The following is a 24,121-nucleotide window of genomic DNA, read 5'->3' on the forward strand; positions in this document are numbered from 1 at the left end:
GCAAAGCTGTCTTAGGTAAAGACATAAAGACAGAAGACGAGTTTTGGAATCGTTTTTTATTGCTGCACGTATCCATTGTTCATCCACAAATTTGTGTCTTTTATCAAACTGACATGATAATCTTAACCTCTATATTTCATTTTCCATAGCTAGAGTTATCTTACTAATGGAGATGAGTCAAGCTTAAAGTAAATCTACTACATTTACCCCAAAGTCAGTCACATAGCCTTCTATATGATCACAACAAGCCCTAACCTGTTTATAATTCCACAAAATGAGCAGTGTTACATCCATGTTGATTCACAGGTTTGCTCTTTTTACCTGACTCTCTGTAAATGCTAGTTATGGTGAGCAATAAAGATTCTTATAAGTGTTCTTTCGGCTGCATCCCAAACTACTTACTGCTGTACTAAATTGAATGCAAGTACAACCCTGAAATACTATTTAATGTGCAGTATGATGTTTGAATTGTCACTCTATGTGTACTGATTAGAATTTGCAGAATCTGTACAGTGGAGAGGGATGTAAAACAACCCCATGTTACTAAATATGTTTATGTAAGTATCATAACCAGCATTACCTGAAATTTCTAAATCTTTCACCCAGCAGCTCTAACAGGTTTAAATGGTTGATTGCATTAAAACACACTTTGAATTTACTTTTCAAACAAAAAGGGAAGGGCCTGAAACCTTTTGTCATTTGCTTCCTGTCAGGACCAGTTTTCTTTGGGTACACCTACACTGCTGGTCTGGGTGTACACTGACACAAATGAACTTGTACAATGTGGAATAAATCAGATATATTTTAATACAAATATTCTTCCATTTATAATATTATACCATTTATCCACTAATTTATATTCTATTTATATCACTGGATTCAATCTGATATATCTGTTTACATAAAGGGTCTCCATACAGATTGAATAGTCAATTATATTACTATCATGTTATTTGGCTGCACATAAACCTTTGCTACTGTTCACCAAAATCGATTCAACCCTAATGTTCCCAACTAAAATGGTCTTGTCAACAGGACTAACAAGTATTGAAGCAAATCATATGAACGGGTTTATTTGAAAAATATGAGCGGGGTAAATATTACATTCCTACACTACTATGTGGTGTCACTTGGACTTAGCTGAGAAATTATTTCATGGAGCTGCCTTCAGATCAAAGGGAACTAAATGTGTGTGAACAACAGAAAGAATGCTGTTAATTTAAGTAATTCCATGCTGAAATGGACTTCCTTCAAATACCTTGCACTGTTAAACATTGACTCCTGAGAATTTTACTTACATGAGTCATGCCTTTAGACTCTAACTTTTCACACATTCAATCATAAGGAACCTTTGATGAAGTAACAGGCATTACGCACGAATGGACACATTTATGCTCATGTCTTACATATACACAGACCATTCAGAAACAAGTATAACAAGTAACAAGTATATCTCATTAAGAGGCTCCGATTTAAGATATCCAGCTTTTTTTTTTTTTAGAGTGAGGCTATGGGAGCTATTATCTAAAAGGATTAGTCTCTCTAAAAGCAGATTTGACCTAAGTCTGCTTGAGCTAACTCCTCTTGTTTAGCAAACGTGGCTTTCAAGGAACTTACTTTCATACGCATGCTTTATGTCATCATGCTAATGCTTAAACTATGCTGGCCGAAACCATATAGTAACCAAACCAGTCCAATGAGTCACATTACGTGTATTATAACCTGCATTGTTCTCAAGTGTGGCCTCCAGATGCAGTTCACTGGAACTTCAGATGTCTAATCATGTGCCAGTTCCTTAAAAATATAACAGCTGTGTTTCCCTTGACCCAACACTACTTCTAGGGCATGTGTGGGTAACAGGTCAAACATGTGGCCAGGAATAATACTGGGTAAACCCAAACCTATAAACAAGCTAAATTTTTTACAGGCTAAGAGCCAAGTTTATACAAGCCACCAATGCAACTGTAGCAAGAGGTAATTTTATAATGAATAAAAAAAGCACTTTTATTACTTTCCTGGGCTACTGTTAATCACGTACTATAAAGTACCTAATTATTGTGAATGATGGTATGGAACTCATGATATATCTTGGTACTCAACTCACTACTTAAATGCCACTAACGTAATAAGGAATGAAAGGCAGTCCCATAGCTTATTAAGGAGTTAATTAAGTATTTAGAATAAATAAAGCAGAAGTTGTAAATGTGTAAAGCATTAGCCTTCAGTGGAACATTCCCTGAACCACACAAACTTTATTAAGAGTCATATTACATTAACCGAATCAAAATATGTGTATGTGTAGAAAGTATCAACATCAGGGTCCCTACCAGAAATCCAATTTAACCTGTCATTCTATGCATCCTGCCTCTGTGAGAACTCTTTGTCACAATTAAACAATGCATAAGCAAACACAAACGGTTATCTGAACACAACAATTATCAATTGACTAGACTATGCTCCTGAGCTAAATAAGTATTGTTCAACAGTTTACACATGAAATTAGGCATGCACGTGTTGTAAAGTTCAGCAGACTCCAGGCAGTGTCGTGCTTTAGGGGGGTGGGGGGATGCTGTTTGTTTTTAGGATGAGGTAACTGCCTGTTAACAGAAAAACATTTGGCGAAGGTATTTTGGTAGTCTTGGCATAATTCAGTTACTCATACAGCAAATGTTTTTATTTGTAGCAATTTACACAGCAATCCAAACATAAAACTGAGAGGTGAGATGCTTAATGGCCAAATCGAGGTGTGGGAAGTATGGGAATTATTTAACCAGTAAACAGTCAGGCTTGTTTCTGCAGTGTCGTGAAAAACAAACAAAAAAGAAAACGAGTTTAAACACCCCTACACCATGTGGTGCTATACAACTGTTGACACTGTGTCATGCTCGACTCCCACATTACAGATGTATCCTTGGTGTACATAAAAAGCCAAATGAAGTGTTTGTGTTGCTAGTTAGGTTAGTCTTGTAATGTACGCAAATTAATGCTGCCTGAACTGCACAATCAATATAAGGTCAAAAATATATAAAAAATACAAAATAATATTAAAAATAATACTGGCTGGAGCTTAAAATGTACAGGTTTTTTTTGTCATCACTAGAAAACCATTGCAGTTGACCTACTGTTATACTTCTAGTAAAAAAAATGTAACTAACTTGTCATGTCATCAAGTGTAGCACTTAACAATGGGAATTGACGAGCTTCTTTTAAACTATAATAATAATAATAATAATAATAATAATAATAATAATAACAACAACAACAACATGCTGAATATGTCCTAAAAGGGTAATTAAATCCTCTTAGAAAATTAAGCTGGGAGAGTGGTTAAAAAGTTAGAGGAAATGTTTATAAACAACTATAACATACTATGACTATGACAACTATGACAATTATTAAGTGTGAAGTGTGAAGTGTGAGTAAATCCCTCTGTAGCAGCCGCTGAGTGCTGAATGAGACTGACACGCGCGCGCGAGCTGTCGGGTTTCTACGAAACTGGGGGTAAACAAAAGCAGCGTGCGAGCTCAGTTTTTTAAAATCTCCAACATGACATTTCAGTAACAATCGGATCGATATAAAAAAAAACATCCGTTCAATATACTCACCTCGCATCCACTCCACTACTTGCTTAGGTGTCCACTTGGTTATGGGGTCCATGGTTTTCCCACTTTAATATACCCGGTAATAAGAATTTCTAACTAAATGCCGAATAAACGACAAGAGTTTAAAGACTACAGACTCGGTGTACACTATACTCATTCTTCCATCAGTCCACGAAATCGAAAAGTATTCCACTTTAAAGTGAACACTGAGAGCAGCTGAGATTAGCGAGGTCAGGAGAGTCGCTCCGAAAAACCAGTCAAACAGATTAAATGACAGAAAGCGATCCAATCCGCAACAAGTAGCTCCAGGGATACAGGCGGGGAGGGGCTTTAGCGCGGGCACGCGCACGCGCACGCGCACACACAAACACACACACACACACACACACACACACACACACACTAGTGTCCTACTTGTGAGGACCTGATTATCAATTGCACGATTTAATATTCATGCAAAAAAAGTAAAAAAAAAAAAAAAATTAACATCAGTAACTTAAATTATTAATGGTGTCCTCAGATACTATTCATGCAAAACCGTCAGGGAAGCATCTGATTAATCTCCAAATTTATTCTGCAGCAGGACATCAACCCCAAGCATACAGCTAATGTCATTAAGAACTATCTTCAGTGTAGAGGAGAACAAGAAATCATGGTCGGAAGTAATAGTTTTGGCCCACATTGAGTTTTGATTTCAAAGCCATTGAAACAGGACAACATGAAGAGACAGAAGAATTTGAGGCCACCTACATACACAGATCTATGCTTCATGCTCCAAGATGTTGTTGTTGTTTGGAACAACCTACTTTCCAAGTTCTATATGACTGTAGCTAGAAGAGCAAGTGTACCTAGAAGAATTAAATTTTTTACAGGCAAAAGGTAGTCATGCCAAATATTGATTTGGATTTGGTTAATTAATGAAAAAAGAAACTATTAACACTTCTGTTTTTGAAAGCATTCTTATTTTACAGCATTTGTGCAATCACAAGTGCCTAAAACCACTGAACATTACTGTGTATGTACGCATAGAGTTAAAAAAAGTCACAGAAAAGCAATAATAAAAAAAATAAACTAGCAAAAAATACTGCACGGGTGTTCAAAACTACTCCTGCACAGCTAATAGGAATTATACACGCTCATATGAATTGTCCATAAAATACAGCTTGAGTGTGTATAAAAATAAGCAGGCCATACTGATCAAAGATGCACATATGCTTCAATGTTCTGATGAAGCAAACACATCTGTGAAACTTACTGCTCTTTGACCTCTTTTTAATTTGGGTCAGTGATTAAATACTGTAAAATAAAACTGGTAACATATCACACCACAATGTCATTGATTAATTTCCTTTAATAATTTGTTGGTCCTTTAACCTTCTTGTTGCATTCCTTCCATAACTTATAAGTAATAGATGTTAGTTAATGCCAAAGTTGTGACTGACCAGATGGTTGCAGTCATTGGAAGTAGCCATCAATCCTTATTGCCACCAGTAATAGGCAATTTCTTTGGCTCAGTGAGTTCTTTTGTTCAGAAAGATTAAACCGGCTGGTTAGTAGTCCAACTCACTGCTGCCCTCTAAAGTGTACAAATGGATACATGACTGCTGTATAATATAAGCTATGTCTCAAAATCTTCTATTTGTTTGTTGCTGATAGAGTTCGCAAAGTAACAATAGATGGGCTTCTAACTCTTGTGGTCATTGTCAGGGCAGGTCTAGATCTATTTCACACTATGTAAAACAGGTGGAGTGTGCCTAAAATGCCACTCCTCTCTTAAAAAAAAAAAGGCCCGTGTCATATCAGGCATAAGCCCAACCTTAAATCACACACTGCTGCAAAACAGCTGGAAACAAAAGTATACCACACCTGTAATTACACTTTCACACATATTATGAGCAATAAAAACATTGGAATTGAAACATCCTTTCATCTGGCAGTTGGTGGAAGGCTAAGCCATTAATGCAAGATTGATTGTTCATCCCAAACTCTTCATTTCCAGTTGAGTTCCCAGTGACTTACTTAAAGCATATTAAAATCTAATCCAATCTAAAATATACATACGAGAGTGAGGAATGTGGCTAGGAATGTGAACAGTGGGTAGTGGAAGAAAAAACAAGGCATTTTCACTTTTTCCCGTGTTTCACATTGGATTATTGTCAGTCACTTGAAGTCAATATGTTGTGAATTATTATACTAGTAATTATTATTTTTCCAAATGGGAAGTCTATAAATAGTGACAATATCACATATCAAAAAGCAGGTCATACTAGAAAATAAAAATGTAGACTACATTTGAGCTTTTTAGTTGTATACAGTATAGCACGTCTTTGAAAATTCAAGTTTTATATAATTGTATAATAACATAGTCACAGTTTATATGTCATAAATTGCATGCAAATACATCAAGGATTAGGAAATGACTGAGGTCCAGGCAGCAACTTGTCAAATTATTATAATAACAGTGGATATCTACCTTTAAGTCACATCAAAGTTAAACAAGCATGTGGATTTAGGGCTTTCCAGAGTCCTACTTAACTAAAGAAGATAACTACATTTAAATCTATGTGATTGTACTATGATTGTGATTATTAGGAAGAATTAGATTTACAATGCCAATGAGAGAGTATGTTGCAATAACCACAAATATCATATAATCTAATGTTTTGTTCGTAAATTACATTTATGATTTGAGAGTTAAGCTTCTATAACACTAGAGACAGGTTCAATGGAAAATCCTTTTCAGCATGAAATCATATTGTGTACAGGAAGAACAGGTGCACAGGAAGTCATATATCAGTTCTGACAATTTGGACAAAGAAGACTAGTTTGAAATTGTTAACGTTTCACTAGTATTAAGCCTAAATTCCTTTTGTAAAATTATATAAGCATATATATATATATATATATATATATATATATATATATATATATATATATATATATATATAAAAAATTATGTGTGTGTGTATATATATACTGTATATATATATATATATATATATATATATATATATATATATATATATATATATATATATATATATAAAATGCAATATAGTACAATGAAACAGCATGATAATTATTCAAATCACATTATAAAAAAAATAGATTCTAGTTAAAAAATGGTGTACAACATATTGTTTTTTTTTCTGCTGTAGTTCATGAGGACAGAGTGAAACTAGAAACTCGTGAAGGAAGTCTTTGGAATGTAGAATGTATGCTGTGAATGTATAACTGATGCATTATCATTGTTCCTGTATGATATGCTTCCTGGAAAATAATGTCCAGTCACAAATAGACTAAAAAAGTAAACACTATTTTGTGTGTGTGTGTGTGTGTGTGTGTGTGTGTGTGTGTGTGTAAAATACTTTGTATGATTTAATATAAACATAGATTTAGGACTAATTGTTTAATAGTCATTATGACAAATATATATATATATATATATATATATAAATATATAATGCAGCCTTGAGTAACTATTTTACTATTTGCTCTCTGAAAGTAGCAAAGTAGAGGCACGTACAAACTTTGACTGTAATATCATTGATTTGACTGAGGAATTGATATGACTGAGAAAACTATTGTTAAAATGTAATGTAATTGATAAAACAAGTAAAATATCAACTTAATATACTGTATATTCTTTACATTGTATTAGAATAGTAATATTTATAACAAAGAGAGGGAAAAAAAATCTCACATTTCACCAATCAGAATGTCAAAGATTACAAATATACTGATTATACTGATACTAAAATAATCTCAGTAATCATATTTAGTCCTGTGGTACAATATACGGTTATAAACCAATACTAAAATACTCTCAGTAATCATGTTTGGTCCTGTGGTACAATATATGGTTATAAACCAATACACAAAAATACACAATTGGCCCTAGATAAGTCTAATTCTAACACCATGGTGTCAAGAATACAAATTTATGACTTCATAGTGGCTTCTTTGAGGTTTATATTGATTATATTATAAGATAAAGGAACATTAGGGTGCCTTTGTAAGTGGATTCTGGATTTTCATGTTGAGGTACTCAAGCACAAAGACCTGGAAAATCTTGTTAAGGTTCTGGATCGTGGCTCGGTCCAAGTTCTCCTCATTGTCTTCAAAGGTGTGCCATACAAAAGGAAATGGATTGGGGATAAGATGAAGGACACGGACCCCTGTAAGAAATTAGAGAAAGTTAGCAAGCATGACCTTCTTCTGTTTAAAAATAAAAAAATGGAATTCTGCAAAAAAAAAAAATGTTGACTTGCTAATGATTATCTTCATTCCTCTATAATGAAATTTCTAGTAGAAACGAGCATTTTGATATTACCTCTGTTAAGGAAGGGCACATGGTCATCCTGCACAGGACCCACAGGCATGCCAGGCCAGAAGTACTGCACTTCATTAGGATGATCCTCCAACTGGCCCAATGCATGCAGGCGCCGCTCTGAAAACAAGCAGAGTGACAGAACAGTGGCTTTAGACTATTGTCTTAAGACTTAGTGTCTATTGACCACACATTTATTTGAAATTACAAAACAAAAATATCTCAGACTCTTTGGTTAGAAACTTACAGTGACAAAAGGCTTGAGGATGGATAACACAAACTCTCAAAGGGAAAATGATGACAAATTATAATATTAATTATATGTCGGCTTGAAAACACATAAACATAGTAGAATAATATCTAAATTTAGAAAGCAACAGCAATTTATATAAAATCTTCTAATCGAAGGAGAACAAACTGAAATGTATTTCTTAAAGATGATGTAAAACAGAGGTTTTAAAGTGTTTGAAGTGTTCATGTAAAGTACTTTAATAAGTGTTTAGAGAAGATAACTAGTAAACTACTAGCGTTAGCATGAGACACTACGGCCGTGGGTTACAAACCTTTTAATATCTTTGGTATAACTTTTCTGCCAACAACTTCAGAATGTTGAGAAAGAGAGCAATTTGACTAGCTCTGTGTACTTACATGTTTATGCAAGTATGTGAACTGGTTTTTAATGGGAATGCAAAGTCCATGACAGTTACAGAAAGATAACATCAGTTTTGAAAAATGTTCACGAAATAAAGTTTTTAAAGCTTTTGTTTGATTAAGTAAGAATATATGATAATTATGCATGCTTGCCAACTGGCTATTGAAACGATTTGTGATTACTTATGTGCTATGATACACTGCCATTTTCTTTCAAAGTAGGTGGTGAGATTAATTGAACTGTTGAACTGTACCAGACTCTAGCAAATGTTTGAAGTTTGAGATATATGACTAAATAAAAGCCTAAAACTACCGATTGCATTCTACTGCAATGTAATGCATGATGCAATTCCAAACAGTGTATAAATATATAGTGAATATAACGTAAATGAGCCATTAATGTAAAACAAGATAAAGCCAATCAGTACTATCGACTATACATTACCTTTGGAAAGCAATATGCATTTACAAACTGTAAACCATTTGTTGGTGTTTTTCATAATTTGCTGGATTAGAACCACCTCTAAAACACTGCCTGACAGATATTATTTGCAAACATGCAACCATCAGTAACACTGTTATGTTACTGAATGTTATGGTGGTATGAGATTTTATCATCATTGCTAAGTTAAAAAGATTCACCTAGCTGTGGTTCCGTGGTTAACACCAGAGATGTGTAACACAAAATTTCTATGGAAAATGATGATCTTAGATATTCTCAGCTATTCCTGATCTGCTCAGTTCACATCATGTCACGATGTCAAGAAGAGTCCACCAACCAAATTACATATGGTATAATGCACATTTAAAGCAATGAGATCATTTAAATGGAATAAAATGGAATAAAGTTTACCAATATTCTGGAGCTTGGAGAGCCACCTAACAGTGTTGGAGAACTGATTCCCGAAGCGAGGCATGGAACCACCAATCAAGTCCAATAGAACAAAAAGATCCTGTTTTACAAAAGGAAAGAGTAGGTGGACAGAAAGAAAGAACAAAATAAGCAAAGGCATAGACAGACTTTATCAGTCATGACAGAAAAAAATCTTGAAATAGTGCTGGTGTATCTCTTTAAAGATAAGCTTTCAAAGGCTTCACTTTCCCCTGCTGTTAGAAAACAGACACGAAGTCATTTTCTCTCCAATGATGACAGCAGTGCCTCAGTCCCTCATGGGAAGACTCCATATCAATGCCGGATGGTGAAGCTTAAACAGCATCTGTGTTCTGTGTCTGATTGATTTTATGCTCAATTTGCACAGTATGATATATAGATCCAGAATGAAGTTGTTGAACTTGTTAACATACGTAACAAATGCATAAAATGTAACATTGCTCAATTTAACCTCTGCATACCAGATAAGAGTGAGTGTTGAACAAACTTACAATTCCATCTAGCAGATTGGTGTCTCTGGCTCCCACAGGGTGTGCCGTGTTTTCCATTTTGGTTGCCAGATGTCGGGAACCGTACAGAGAGTCAGTAGAGGTCCACTGATACAGCGCCTCCTCTCCATCAAAAAAGATCAGCTGTAGAGTCAGGTCAGACACTGCATCCTAAAAAGAGGCCAAAAGGAATCACAAATATATACACACTGCCATCCAGTGGTGAATAACGTGTAAGTGCATAATATTAATCTACATTTAAATTGCATGTTTGTAATTGATTCTCATTATGTGGTATGTATGTGTGTATGTCAAACTACTAAAACTATAGCAGGTATCTATGAAATAATTTTTTTTTCTGATGACACATCTTATTGTCATCATTTCTAACCGGTTCTTGCAAAATACAATTTAACATACATTGCACAATGTATGCATGCGTCTGTGTTTCTTCACCTTAAGTGTCTTTAGCTCATTATCAAGTGCCCTGGCCAGCTCCAACAGCATGGAGCAGGGCACAGCTGAGTCAGTGGCTCCAAGAAATTCCTGCCCGTGCCACTGAGGAGGGAAATATTTGGAGTCATAATGACAAGACAGCACTAGGCGCCGCTTAGAGCCAGGGTTGAGAGTGGCGATTATGTTAGTGAAAGGCATCTGGCCATAAGGTGTCCAATTTTGGAAGTGATCTTCAGTCACATTCCAGCCTGCCTTCAGTAAGCTCATGGTAGATTTTATATGCTGCGGGAAAAAAAAGTCAAAGATCAAGATTAAGCTTCAATAACATGACATAAAACATGGACAGATATAATACACACAGACCTGCTGCACAGCTTGGCTTCCAGGAGAGCCAGGATATCGCACCACAAGCATGGGCTTCAGGTCATTCTTCCACATACGGTCAATGTCTGTTTGAGCCAGAACACTTATCAGATCATCAGAACTCAGAGTGCTGGCCTTGTGATACAGCTGGAGAGAAAGAAAGGAAGAAAGAGAAAGAGAAAGAGGAGAGAGGGCATCTTACCATGATCTTAGCGAAGGGTCATCAGATAATTATCAATACATAATTATAATGATCTAATTTTCTAGGTTTCCTACAATAGCACATATTTATTTTATCAATATTGTGGGCAGCCATTAAACTTACGTACATATAAGCCTGCCACAAGGTCTTAGTATTTGACTACACTAAGAACAATTCTAATACAACTAATCACTGACACTGCAAATGATCAGCCTGATTTTGGAAAATATTGTTAGATTAGGGGAAAGTGTATTAAAAACGAATTGTTATTACATATTTAATAGCAGTATATTACTTTTATGCCTACTATTTGCATATTTAATTGTACATTAGGTGTAGAAAAAATGGTGCATTATTACAAATGTATCTACACAAATGTGTATACAGTGTTCATTGGTGTTCAAGGGTACATATACAGTCAATATATTCTGTACACATGCATTAGTTTGCATTTTTGTTTCTGTTTGCATTTTATGTGTGATATTAATGGCTGTGTTTCTGTCTTTCATGTAAGTAAAGTAACTTAGTTAGGATCATTAATTTTATAGTGTCTTAAGCACTTTTGTATAATAGAGCACCTAAATATAGTGAAAAACAAATCAGCCTTTCTTCAATGTCATGTGATCAGTGGCACTTTTGTCAGTGGCTTCATTGATCCATGTGTAGCTGCTCCCAGAATTCTTTATTGTTAAATGCTCACACTCTGCTCTAATGCCTACTGCACACACACACACACACACACACACACACACACACACACACACACACACACACACACACACACACACACACACACACACCCCTTCACATAATCAGTCTCTGTGTACTGTATATGTATACCTGTCTATTACTGTATCCACTGCTATGCAATTTTACATGATGTGTTTATAATGAATTAAAAAATTGCATAAATTTGGAAAAGAATAAACATTTCTTTAAACTTGGTTGCTGCAAAATATGTAATTTAGTGCAAAATCTCAATATGTAGTAATCTTCTGTGTTTAAACAATATTTAGTTGAAACTATTGAAGTTATGAATGAGCATGCTACAAATAAACATTTGTTTTGGATCTGTCACTGAGAAAATCAAATGCCCCAAATATAATGAATATAAGTCATAATGAAGATATGTCCCAAATACCAAATGTCATTAAACAATGATTTTCTGCCAGTATTAGCAGCATGGTAAGCCATGATGCTTTAAAATATTATGTCAATTAAAATATAATATAAAAAGATTCAAACAAATTCAACTGCCAAAGTATATTTGCTCTGACCTGATGTAAATCTAAAGCCAGTGATTCATCACATTTACTCTTTTGCAATATGAGAAGTCAGTTTAAGAGCAGGAACTCACTTTGGAAAGAGCAAATAAGACTTCCCTTTATTCAGCTCCAAACTCTCCACTATTTACCAACAATGGGTATTTCTATTCTTTCACTGTTGTGTTGATTATTTGATCAATACATGAAGTACAAGGTTTCTTCATGCCATTATTGGTTCTCTAATAAACAAACAATAATAACTACAGTAGGATTGAATCTATTGATCCTGACTGGTGCATGAGAGATAAAGGCTTGACTCTCAGTAATGAATAGAGTTTAATTACACATCCCACAATTATATGACTCAGAATCAAATGGCTCTTCAACAGCTACAATGTGCCATCAAATGAGCAGATGCTGCTTTTTGATTTCGATTTTATTTAAATTATAAATAAACCTTTGCTTATGTAGTAACTTCATCATAACAGTTGAAACGTATTCTTCCAAAGTTCATTCATACACTAATCAAATTTAGTACAAATATTCTATTTTAAATGATAGAGTAAAAATATAGTAAAAAAGACTGAAAAAAGGCTGGAAAACTGTAGTCCATTAGAATTAGAATGAATGAAAAAAGTGCTTACGATCAAGCAACAGTTGTGCTCTAAACAAATATTACTTATTTATGATGCAATATTAATTCAGCCATATGTCCCTTTTATTATATCTCCTTTCTGTGTTTGGACATAGAAGACAAAATTAGGGAATTATAAACAGACATGGCATATGGTGTTGACACTTATAGTAACTACAGCTTTATAATAGAGGCTGTTCATTCTTGTTTGCATGGAAAATTATACCCTGCCACTGCGGAAAGAGTAATTACATGGTCTACATAAACCAAACATGGCAACAGAGGACCTTTAAGAATAACATGAAAAAAAGGAGCAGCTTTTGGGGGTTACTCACATTATCAAGTCATATCATGCTATGAATCAATGGCTTACTTGCAAAACAATCCTCATTTAAAATGTAGCTAAAAACATAAAGCTACTCCACACTACAAGACTGATGTCACTCTCATTACTTTTGTTTGTTCTCAAAGTCCATTCAGTCTTCTGTTATGTTTGTGGTAAGTCAGTAAGCACAACAAATTTGTGATGTAACATTCCTGCAATTTCAATGGAGGCAAGTACTCCAACCTACATAATATTACTATTAATACTGTGTATCTGTTTTAAAGATTTTTGGACCAAGGAATACCTGAAACATGGAACAAGTATTAGATAAGATCTGCCATTTATTCAAAGCAGATTTTGTGCCAGGAAAGAATATTATGTCGATGGACATAACAGATATCCTGCACAAAAGCAAAAAGGCTTACTTTCTTAAAGCAAGCTCCATACAGTACAACAAAAACTTGCTAATTTTGGTTAATGAGAGCATGTCGGAATTGAATCAGTATCAGATAATGGCTCATATTCGGTCTTGATACTTGGTATTGAAAATAAAACGCTGGTCCGTGCGGAACGTACATAAGACAGTATGCCTGTAAGGTATGTCTGTTTGGATGTATGAGCTTTATTGTCGTGGCATGTTATCCAACCATAGACAGAACACGGTTTCAGGTAATATGGCTACCGGTTTGGTTAAAATGGAAACCTGTAGTCACACTAAAAACCCATTACTGTTTCTGAGACAAACCCCAAATTACTCTGATGCAACGTTTATTCTCACTCAGAGCAACAATGAACCACGAATTAACCCACACTGCAACTTAAAGGTCTGGCTGCAATGTAAACAACATCTCGCGGTAATTACAAGAAGATTTAAGGTAAGACAGATCTATAAATATCGCAATGTCAACTGCTGGATCAATGAAGAGGAGCGTGCTACCATAGCAACCAGGACAAGGAAGACAGTGTTGGCACAAAAACATACAACATACTCATCAATTCCTATATGAACCTATTCATTATTCAGGATGCATATTACACAAAAGAGCCCAGACCAAGATGCATGCTCAGGTCATCAGGCTTTAAGCAAGTGACCTGTTATCAAGTGACCACATCCTAAAATATCATATCGTATCATCTGTGATGAATTTAAAGCATATAGGCCAAAATAAACACAGGAAGAACAATCCTGGAATTTCTTTGTGTTTATTTTTTTATTATTATTATTTTTTTGTAATGAACATTCAGTAAAAAATGTTGCACTTGTTGCAGCAGTCTACGTGAGTCTAGAACTAACGTTAACATGTGTGTAAACATGTGGCTGAATTTAGCCTCCAGGCGGATTTGATCAGCACAAATCCCGGAGAGAAAAAACCCCAAAACATATTACGATATGTAACAAAGACTAATCAATCTTACCTTTTCTTGTGTCCACTGTATCTGGGCACAGATACAGTGGGTCGTAAATGTAGCAAAGATGCCGAGCAAAGCGAATGACCGCATGACTGCACCGGGTCTCATAAGACTAATCTCTCATCTCTGTTATTACTGAGCGACTTCAGAGAGATCATGTGAGGGAGAGAGAGAGAGAGAGAGAGAGAGAGAGAGAGAGAGAGGGAGGACCTGATTCCTGAAGCCAAGCCACAGGGGGATACGCCTCACTCACACACACACACACACACACACAGTTGCACTTATTTGATTTTAGTACTCATGTTGGTCAATCAAATCCTTCTGAAAACCCCAGCTTAGTCTGACTATTTACAAGCCCTGCCAAAGCATACAGGGCAAACTGGAAGTCTGCTGGTAAATCTAGTAGACCTTTTTTGCACCATAGACCATGCACCAATTTCTCCATGGACCAGGGCAAAACTAAACACAATAAGATCCAGATCATATTACTAGTGTACATATCATATGATTTACTTACTAATTGAAATATTACATATATAATGAAAGTGTAATTCAACTCACTGAAATACAGAATCAGTGCAAGCTTCATTTACGCATGCATTAAAAACTGCGACTGAAAAAAAGTGAGTAATTGGTATAGTAGTCACAATGGAATTAACACAATGCAGATTGTGAAAGTCAATACAATTACACTTAAACATTACCCACATTAAAAAGTGTATTCTTTCCGTGTTGCTCAGTGTTGATTTTTAGGGCTACTGTATTACATACTGCTAGTAGTGTCTGAATTACCCACCAGCTTTTAATCAATTCTGTATACTAGTGATTTTTTATAAAAATATGACAATGTCAGAACAACAAGGAATGATAACTCATATATCCACTAATGAAAAAAAAACTAGTCAGAAGTCTAATAAAATAACCTGATAGTCCACCATTTTGTCCAGTTTTGCCTATGTTTTGACAGCTGGCCAGTTATTTCCAAATTCCTTATTAACCAAACAGTGTTGGAAACACGTTGTCTTGAAATGGGCTGTATTTTGCTTGTTTTGGCAGCTGGTAGTTGGTCAGACCAAGCTGGGGCTTTCAATAGAGAGCTATATTTAGAAGTAAATAAAGAAGAGAATTCAATATTTAGAATTATATTCCATATCATGAATTCTACATTTTGATTCTATTAATCACTATATTTAGAATTCATCACTAATATATAGATTTATATTTAATGTAAAGACTACATATTCTACCTACAACACCTTTATCTTAGATAGTGTCAAATAATGTCAAATTAATAAGCAGCATATGATGATATTAACATAAAACATTGTTATACACAATAAATAAGTACATTGAGCATGACATGCTGTATGAATTTTTTTCATTAAGCATTTTTAAAACTGTTTACAGAAAAAGCCAGGGTTTCAGGGAATATCACATGAGTTAGAGTCAAAAGGATAAATAAATAAATAAATAAATAAATAAATAAATAAATAAATAGAAATAATTAAAGAGTTACAGGGTCAAAGGTAACAGTTCTCCCCATAAATGTACAGACACATATATATATATATATATATATATATATATATATATATATATATATATATATATATATATATATATATATGCATATAAACACAGATAAACAGAATGAATTAATAAGTAAATTACACAAAATGTGAGAATACAATCATAGTTTCGATCGCCATTTTGTCAGAGGAGGTGAATAAAGTGAGAAAACAAGGTGTAGACTTTGTAGTCCGACATTTGTGAATATAATATTTTGCAAGCAAAATAATTAAATTGCATAGAAAATAAACACTTAACTTGATTGGTGAGTGAAAACACGTGATCACAGAGCTCGCACACGTGGCTGGTGACATAGATACAGGAAGTGATTGCATGCGGATTTCTTTTTTTGTTTCAATTTTTAGTTTTAATTTAATTTTTGCTTGAATTAATAATATGGATGAAATTTTAGCTTTAAAGAAACAGCTCTTAGAAAAAGATGCGGAAATCGCTGATTTAAAAAACAAGCTGGAGCAAACCCTGAAGGTCTGCATGGGTATTTATGTGTTCAGTACAGTATGTTTTCTCACTGCCTTATACCAGGTACATCTCTGAATCTTCTGTCATTTACAAGCGACCATTTTGTTATTTCATCAGGATAATTCTGTACTAATGGACTTACAAGACCAGGTATCACATCTGGATCGCCTCCAGTATACTTCTTTAACCAACGACGACATTATGCGATACAGTAGGCAGCTGCTTTTGCCAGACCTCGGAGTCAAAGGTGAAAGTCTGATGAAACAGTAGTTTGAAACGGTTTCTGATTTTCGTTTGACAAAACAGTCACAATCATCCCTTCCCTTGTCTTTACAGGTCAAATGAGTCTTTTAAACACGTCTGTTTTGGTGGTGGGATGTGGAGGATTAGGCTGTCCTCTAGCCCTCTACCTCGCTGCAGCAGGAATAGGTAGGTTTCAGTGTCACACAAGACAGAAAAAAGTGGTCATGTTTCCTATAAAAGACACAGATTTTTTCTTTAAATCTTGGTGTGAACAGCACACTTGCAATAAATCAGATATTTTCAGTGAGTATTGCCAACTTTTGCATATGAGGCTGGAAATCCAATACTGCTTCCTACATCCTCGGTCTAAACAGTTAAACTGGCATTGAGACTTTTTGTGTTTAGTTTTTGCCTCTGGACATGATTTAACCATGTATACAGAGAAAATACAGATGATATATGCAAAGCTGTTTATAAAAACCCAACAAAAAAAAAAAGGCAATGGTCCAGATAACGTTAACATTTAACTTTATCTCCCAGTTTAGACAGTCACTCAAGGTGACTACATGGTTTTGCTCTAGAATGAGTGGCCACATGAAATTGCAATTTCCTCCAGAATTTTATTTGCACCAATCAATTACAGTTTGTTGAGTGAAAATAAATGATAAATAACTATACACAGACAGACTAAAACAAATTTACAAACAATGTGAAATATTATTGGTGTGTATATAAAATAAGTACTCAATATTGGTTTGTACCACAACCCCTTAATATACCTGTTGCTTTTGGTTGTTTTGCTCCTTCTGCTTTGTATTAGGTAATCTTGTTTGTACAGTGGGTACGGAAAGTATTCAGACCCCCTTAAATGTTTCACTCTTTGTTATATTGCAGCCATTTGCTAAAATAATTTAGGTTCATTCTTCTTCCTCATGAATGTACACATAGCACCCCATACTGACAGAAAAACACAGAATTGTTGACATTGTTGCAGATTTATTAAAAAAGAAAAACTGAAATATCACATGGTCCTAAGTATTCAGACCCTTTGCTCAGTATTTAGTAGAAGCCCCCTTTTGATCTAATACAGCCAGGAGTCTTTTTGGGAAAGATGCAACAAGTCTTTCACACCTGGATTTGGGGATCCTCTGCCATTCCTCCTTGCAGATCCTCTCCAGTTCTGTCAGGTTGGATGGTAAACGTTGGTGGACAGCAATTTTTAGGTCTCTCCAGAGATGCTCAATTGGGTTTAAATCAGGGCTCTGGCTGGGCCATTCAAGAACAGTCACGGAGTTGTTGTGAAGCCACTCCTTCGTTATTTTAGCTGTGTGCTTAGGGTCATTGTCTTGTTGGAAGGTAAACCTTCGGCCCAGTCTGAGGTCCAGAGCACTCTGGAGAAGGTTTTTGTCCAGGATATCCCTGTACTTGGCCGCATTCACCTTTCCCTCGATTGCAACCAGTCGTCCTGTCCCTGCAGCTGAAAAACACCCCCACAGCATGATGCTGCCACCACCATGCTTCACTGTTGGGACTGTATTGGACAGGTGATGAGCAGTGCCTGGTTTTCTCCACACATACCGCTTAGAATTAAGGCCAATAAGTCTCATGGCTTCTCATTTGGTCTCATCAGACCAGAGAATCTTATTTCTCACCATCTTGGAGTCCTTCAGGTGTTTTTTAGCAAACTCCATGCGGGCTTTCATGTGTCTTACACTGAGGAGAGGCTTCCGTCGAGCCACTCTGCCATAAAGCCCCGACTGGTGGAGGGCTGCAGTGATGGTTGACTTTCTACAACTTTCTCCCATCTCCTGACTGCATCTCTGGAGCTCAGCCACAGTGATCTTTGGGTTCTTCTTTACCTCTCTCACCAAGGCTCTTCTCCCCCGATAGCTCAGTTTGGCCGGACGGCCAGCTCTAGGAAGGGTTCTGGTCGTCCCAAACGTCTTCCATTTGAGGATTATGGAGGCCACTGTGCTCTTAGGAACCTTAAGTGCAGCAGAAATCTTTTTGTAACCTTGGCCAGATCTGTGCCTTGCCACAATTCTGTCTCTGAGCTCTTCAGGCAGTTCCTTTGACCTCATGATTCTCATTTGCTCTGACATGCATTGTGATCTGGAAGGTCTTATATAGACAGGTGTGTGGCTTTCCTAATCAAGTCCAATCAGTATAATCAAACACAGCTGGACTCAAATGAAGGTGTAGAACCATCTCAAGGATGATCAGAAGAAATGGAGAGCACCTGAGTTAAATATATGAGTGTCACAGCAAAGGGTCTGAATACTTAGGACCATGTGATATTTCAGTTTTTCTTTTTTAATAAATCTGCAACAATGTCAACAATTCTGTGTTTTTCTGTCAGTATGGGCTGCTGTGTGTACATTCATGAGGAAGAAGAATGAACCTAAATGATTTTAGCAAATGGCTGCAATATAACAAAGATTGAAACATTTAAGGGGGTCTGAATACTTTCCGTACCCACTGTATCTCTAACCATTTAGCAACTATTGTCCCATCAGTTATGTGTGTAATGTGCACTATCAGGGCATTTGGGGCTGTTGGATTATGATGAAGTGGAGCTAAGTAATCTGCACAGACAGGTCCTGCACAGAGAACAGTCTCTGGGTCTGCCCAAAGCCCAGTCTGCAGCACAGACCCTAAGCAAGTATGTCTCTTTTTTACACAAAAGACAAATATCTATTAGGAACCAGTCTAAACCCTGTTACCAAGGGTTTAACCCAGGCTGTGTGTTAACATTAGTGTTTTGACAGGTTAAATTCCACAATACAGTGTGTACCATATCACCTCCAGCTCTCCTCGGAGAATGCCTTACAACTCATCCAACAGTATCCTTACCTGTATTGTTCAGACACATAATCTCCTAAAACTTTTGGGTTGTTTTGATTCTTTCAGAGTTTGCATTCTTAACTATCTGTGTTTTTATATATGATATTGTGGCTGATTGTTCGGATAATGTTCCAACACGGTACCTGGTCAATGATGCCTGTGTTCTTACTGGCAAGCCCTTAGTGTCTGCAAGTGCTTTGAGAATGGAAGGCCAGGTAGGACACTTTTTAGAGCACAAACATAATGCTTTCCTTTCTGAACATGTTAGAAGGGAGTGAACGGGATGTGATAGTGCTGGAAAAAAAGAAAAGTGATGAAAATAATATCAACGTGCTCGGCTGTCACCTTCTGTCTTGCCGCATAGCTCACTGTATATAATTACAATGGAGGGCCCTGCTACAGGTGCTTATATCCTGTTCCCCCACCACCTGAAACGGTCACAAACTGCTCTGATGGAGGAGTCTTAGGAGTGGGTGAGTCCAACTTACAGTCACATCTACAGCTACTGAATGTAAGTTTACTAGGTGCTAGTGACGCTGGATGCACACAACGCGATTATACAGCTCAAGTTCTTTTCATTTTTTAATCTGCACGTTCTAATGACCGCATGAAGAAGCACTGAAAAAATCAAACAAACAGATCAATAACTGAGCAGTAATCTGCAACTTACAATGGAACATCTCTTAAATAAAAAAGAAAGAAAAACTCAAAGTAGAATCTATAAAAGGGAAGACACCTTACATTGCAAAACATTCAGTAATGCATTAACTTTTCGAACAAAATAAAGACACAACACTTCAGCTTTTATTTGATAATCAAAATGTACTGACATCTTAGCAAACCTATTATTGCATGTTTTACGTAAGTGGCTCGATAGTATACTATACTATAATATTATAATACAAGTCTGTTGAAATTTTTTTTTTCTTACTACAGTTTAGATATTTAAATTACCATTATTATAATAATATTATAATTAATTATAAAACACTAGGCATGAAGTGAAATTTACCCTGAATAGGATGTATCACAGGACATGATTCACACACAAATATTTACACATTTCTTAACACTTTTAGGGACAATTTACAATAGCTAATCCACCAATTGGAATCTGGCTTCAGAGGGGGGAAAAGATGGGAAACCCATCTAGTTAAACAGGCACCCTGGAGCTGTGAGGCTACTGTGCTTCCTTTTTTATCAAGCATTTTATTTATAATTATAATTGTTTATAGTCTTTGAAACAAGAAATAAATGTTAAAAATCGCTCAGACTAAAAATGCTAGAATTAGAATCGAATTGTATGTAGGAGTCAGTGTGTGCATGGTGTAGTATATCTGAGTATTTTAGGGTAAGTTCATGCTTTTCTTCAGAAAAAAAGCAAAGTTGTGCAAAGATTTATAATTGTGGCTCATTCTGCGAATTGAGCCCCTGTAGACATGCCTCAGTTGCATGTGTACTGAACCCTGCCTACCAAAAAAGCCCCATTTGTTCTACCACTAAGCTTCATCTGTTTGTAGAAAACTGTGCCTTATTTGTATGTAGGAGTGTGTGTATAGGCATAAATAAACAGTGCTCATCTAAAATGTTTATTTTTCTATTTATGACTCGGTTGGACAGCTAATCGTGGGTGCTTTCGGATTTCTAACCATTCCTTTGCAGTGTAAAAAGCATATTCCATTTTCATTGCAGTGGTTGGAGTCATGGGTTGTCTTCAAGCTTTAGAGGTTCTCAAGATTGCCTCTGGCCAAAAATGTATCCTTCATTAAAACCACACTCAAACAACCAGATTTCACTTCGCTGCTTTTTTAGCTTGTGGTACACATTTGATGCCATTTGTCTTTGACTGGTAAATGTAGCTTCCTTTGGACAGCAGTTGCTAATGTTTGATGCTCAAGATGGGCGGTTTCGCAGCATAAAGCTGAGAACCAAGCAGGCAGGCTGTGTTGTTTGTGGAGAGACACCCACAGTCACAAAGCTGCAGGACTATGAGAGCTTCTGTGGCTCTGCTGCAACTGATAAGGTCAGAAATATGTCATGGGGTCAGTGTTTGAGCTGCTGTATTTATTCTCTCTTCCCATCTGTACTATTGGTTCAGTTTGGGGAATTGTCTGTGTGCCACTATGAAACTCTACACCAGAGGTCACTATAGCTCTGTTGCAGTGAATACCTTGACTGTTGATTTACTGTACACCATTCAATATAGACCACTTCTGTCAGTTGATAAAAAAAAAGTAGATGAAAGATATATTTGTGACTAACTGTATTAATCTTACTGAAAATTTGTGAGAAAACTAACCTTTATTTAAAGTAAGCCTATTCTAAGAAGCTGAAAATTTCCCTCATCAAAAATAACCCCAGAATAATAAAAAAGAAAAATTTACACCAACATGTCAACTAGTGGTCATTTTGATTGTTCCTTTCTTTCCAGTGCCGAAGATTGAATCTTCTGTCTGCAGAACAGCGAGTCTCTGTACAGGTATATAAAATCAAAGCATGAATATTGTGTTTATTAAATTATAAAAAAAAAAAAAGAATTAATCTTCTACACCGTGTATTAACTGCAGGAGTATAAATCCATTGTGGACTGCAGTACTCCTCATCTCCTACTTGATGTTCGGCCGGAAGTAGAGGTGGACATTTGCCATCTTCCAGTTTCCATCAGTATGTGTTCCAACATTTTTTACAGATTACAGATGCTTCCTGATTTAATGGAAATTATACAGAGTGTTGTAATATGTCATAAGATGTTGTTACATGACACCATTTAAGATTTTGTTTATTACTAATAGATATTCCACTGGCCAGTTTAGAGGATCAAAAAACAGAGCACATTCATTTACTAAAGGAGAAGATCCATGAGATAAAATCGCAGATGTGCTCTAATTTAGAAGTCCCAGGTAACTGACAAAACTTTGACTTACTATGTAATTTACATATATGAATTACAGCTGGTAGAGGTGTATTAATTTTGATTTTTTTTTTTTCCCCCTGTACCTTAATTCTTGCTAGTGTATGCAATTTGTAAACTGGGGAACGACTCTCAGAAGGCTGTGCAGCTGCTGGAGAAGATGTCTGGAATTGAACTAGAGCACATCACTGTGAAGGATATCACTGGAGGCCTGATGGCCTGGGCTAATAAGATTGACCAATCTTTTCCAAAATATTAACTTATTTCTTAATCCAAAAATAAACATGTTACTCATTATTTTTTGTTTCTTTTTAAAGCGTCATATGCACTCTTTTGACATCATGTCTGTTGGTTAAAACATTTTACTCTTACACTTATAAAGCGACTGGATCACTGCTTGTACTGAGGTTCTCCTACAACAGATGGTGAGATGCAATCAATCAGGGAACTTCTCCATATACATCTTCGAATATATGTAGATGTCAGTATGTGGAAACTGAAGGAAGGAGGACTGTGGTGTCAGATTTAGGGAAGAGGTCAGACATGGTCTCGGTGGAGGTGCTGGATGATTGGGCAACTACTGCAGAAGTGATAAGGGAGACAGCTAGAAAGGTACTTGGTGTGACATCTGGAAATAGAATGGAGGACAAAAAGATGTGGTGGTGGAATGAGGAAGTGCAGGAAAGCATAAGAGGTTGGCAAAACAGAATTGGGATCTACAAAGTGATGTGAAAAGTAGGCAGAAGAACAAGGAGATGCGGCAGCAGGTAAAGAGGGATGTGGCTAAAGCCAAGGAAAATGCATATGAGGAACTGTATGAGAGGTTGGACACTAAGGAAGGAGAGAAGGATTTGTACCAATTGGCCAGGCAGAGGGACAGAGCTGGGAAGGATGTGCTGCCAGTTAGAGCAATAAAGGATGGAGATGGAAATGTGTTGGCTAGTGAGGAGAGTGTTGAGAAGATGGAGGGCTGATGAATGAGAAAAATGAGAAAGAGAAGGTTGGATGATGTGGAGTTGGTGAAGCAGGAAGTGGATAGGATTAGTAAGAAGGAAGTGAGAGCAGCGATTAAGAGGATGAAAAGTGAAAAGTCGGTAGGACCAGATGACATACCGGTAGAAGTATGGAGATGTTTGGGAGAGATGGCAGTGGAGTTTTTTAACCAGATTGTTTAACAAGATTCTGGAAGGTGAGCGGATGCCTGAGGAATGTAGGAGTGTGCTGGTACCAATTTTTAAGAATAATGGAGATGTGCAGACCTGCAGTAACTACAGGGGAATAAAGTTGATCAGTCACACCATGAAGTTATGGAAAAGAGTAGTGGAATGGTATCGTATGAAGTCAGGTGTGGCAGAGAAGTATGTGAGGGTGGTACAGGACATGTATAAGGACAGTGTGACAGCAGTGAAGTGTGCAGTAGGCACAACAGACTGGTTCAAGGTGGAGGTTGGACTAC

The 24,121-nt window shown here is 36.2% G+C and overlaps 3 protein-coding genes across 4 annotated transcripts in view; 1 reads left to right on the forward strand and 2 right to left on the reverse strand.

Annotated features, from left to right (window-relative positions):
* The window catches only part of LOC310727521 (connector enhancer of kinase suppressor of ras 3-like), a 46,857-nt gene extending 42,948 nt beyond the window's left edge, over window positions 1-3,909 (reverse strand). Inside the window, exon 1 of one of the 2 annotated variants that reach the window (XR_014534038.1) lies at window positions 3,606-3,909. Coding sequence is in view for 1 of the 2 variants with exons in the window: in XM_083544063.1 (XP_083400189.1) it covers window positions 3,606-3,657 (52 nt within the window). In the remaining variant the exon portion in view is untranslated. The remainder of the gene's footprint in view (window positions 1-3,605) is intronic. The other variant, XM_083544063.1, reaches the window with a different exon arrangement.
* Window positions 3,910-7,171: 3,262 nt separating this feature from the next.
* qpct (glutaminyl-peptide cyclotransferase) lies at window positions 7,172-14,788 on the reverse strand. Its single transcript, XM_083545435.1, has 7 exons — window positions 14,625-14,788; window positions 10,783-10,929; window positions 10,420-10,701; window positions 9,967-10,134; window positions 9,437-9,536; window positions 7,936-8,052; window positions 7,172-7,780 (listed from the first exon to the last, which is right to left on the reverse strand). The coding sequence occupies exons 1-7, from the start codon at window positions 14,724-14,726 to the stop codon at window positions 7,605-7,607; spliced, it is 1,092 nt and encodes a 363-aa protein (XP_083401561.1). The 5' UTR covers window positions 14,727-14,788; the 3' UTR covers window positions 7,172-7,604.
* A 1,700-nt stretch (window positions 14,789-16,488) lies between these two features.
* mocs3 (molybdenum cofactor synthesis 3) lies at window positions 16,489-22,962 on the forward strand. The gene is made up of 13 exons (XM_083544067.1): window positions 16,489-16,673; window positions 16,785-16,914; window positions 17,004-17,096; window positions 19,452-19,572; window positions 19,679-19,753; window positions 19,852-19,969; window positions 20,119-20,227; window positions 21,447-21,509; window positions 21,614-21,777; window positions 22,186-22,233; window positions 22,322-22,418; window positions 22,547-22,654; window positions 22,767-22,962. The coding sequence occupies exons 1-13, from the start codon at window positions 16,584-16,586 to the stop codon at window positions 22,922-22,924; spliced, it is 1,374 nt and encodes a 457-aa protein (XP_083400193.1). The 5' UTR covers window positions 16,489-16,583; the 3' UTR covers window positions 22,925-22,962.
* The last annotated feature ends 1,159 nt before the right edge of the window (window positions 22,963-24,121 follow it).

The sequence above is a fragment of the Silurus aristotelis genome (assembly GCF_946808225.1).
Source record: "Silurus aristotelis genome assembly, chromosome: 6".
Taxonomy (NCBI): Eukaryota; Metazoa; Chordata; class Actinopteri; order Siluriformes; family Siluridae; genus Silurus; species Silurus aristotelis.

Bases quoted from the DNA above. Each gene is read 5' to 3' on its own strand.
- qpct (XM_083545435.1), bottom strand. From the start codon at position 14,726: ATGAGACCCGGTGCAGTCATGCGGTCATTCGCTTTGCTCGGCATCTTT. The intron at 10,135-10,419 runs GTGAAGAAACAC...GCCTCTTTTTAG, and splicing joins ATGAGCTAAAGACACTTAAG to GATGCAGTGTCTGACCTGAC. The intron at 7,781-7,935 runs GTAATATCAAAA...AATTTCTTACAG, and splicing joins TGTGCCCTTCCTTAACAGAG to GGGTCCGTGTCCTTCATCTT.
- mocs3 (XM_083544067.1), top strand. From the start codon at position 16,584: ATGGATGAAATTTTAGCTTTAAAGAAACAGCTCTTAGAAAAAGATGCG. The intron at 16,674-16,784 runs GTCTGCATGGGT...TTATTTCATCAG, and splicing joins AGCTGGAGCAAACCCTGAAG to GATAATTCTGTACTAATGGA. The intron at 21,778-22,185 runs GTCAGAAATATG...CTTTCTTTCCAG, and splicing joins GCTCTGCTGCAACTGATAAG to TGCCGAAGATTGAATCTTCT.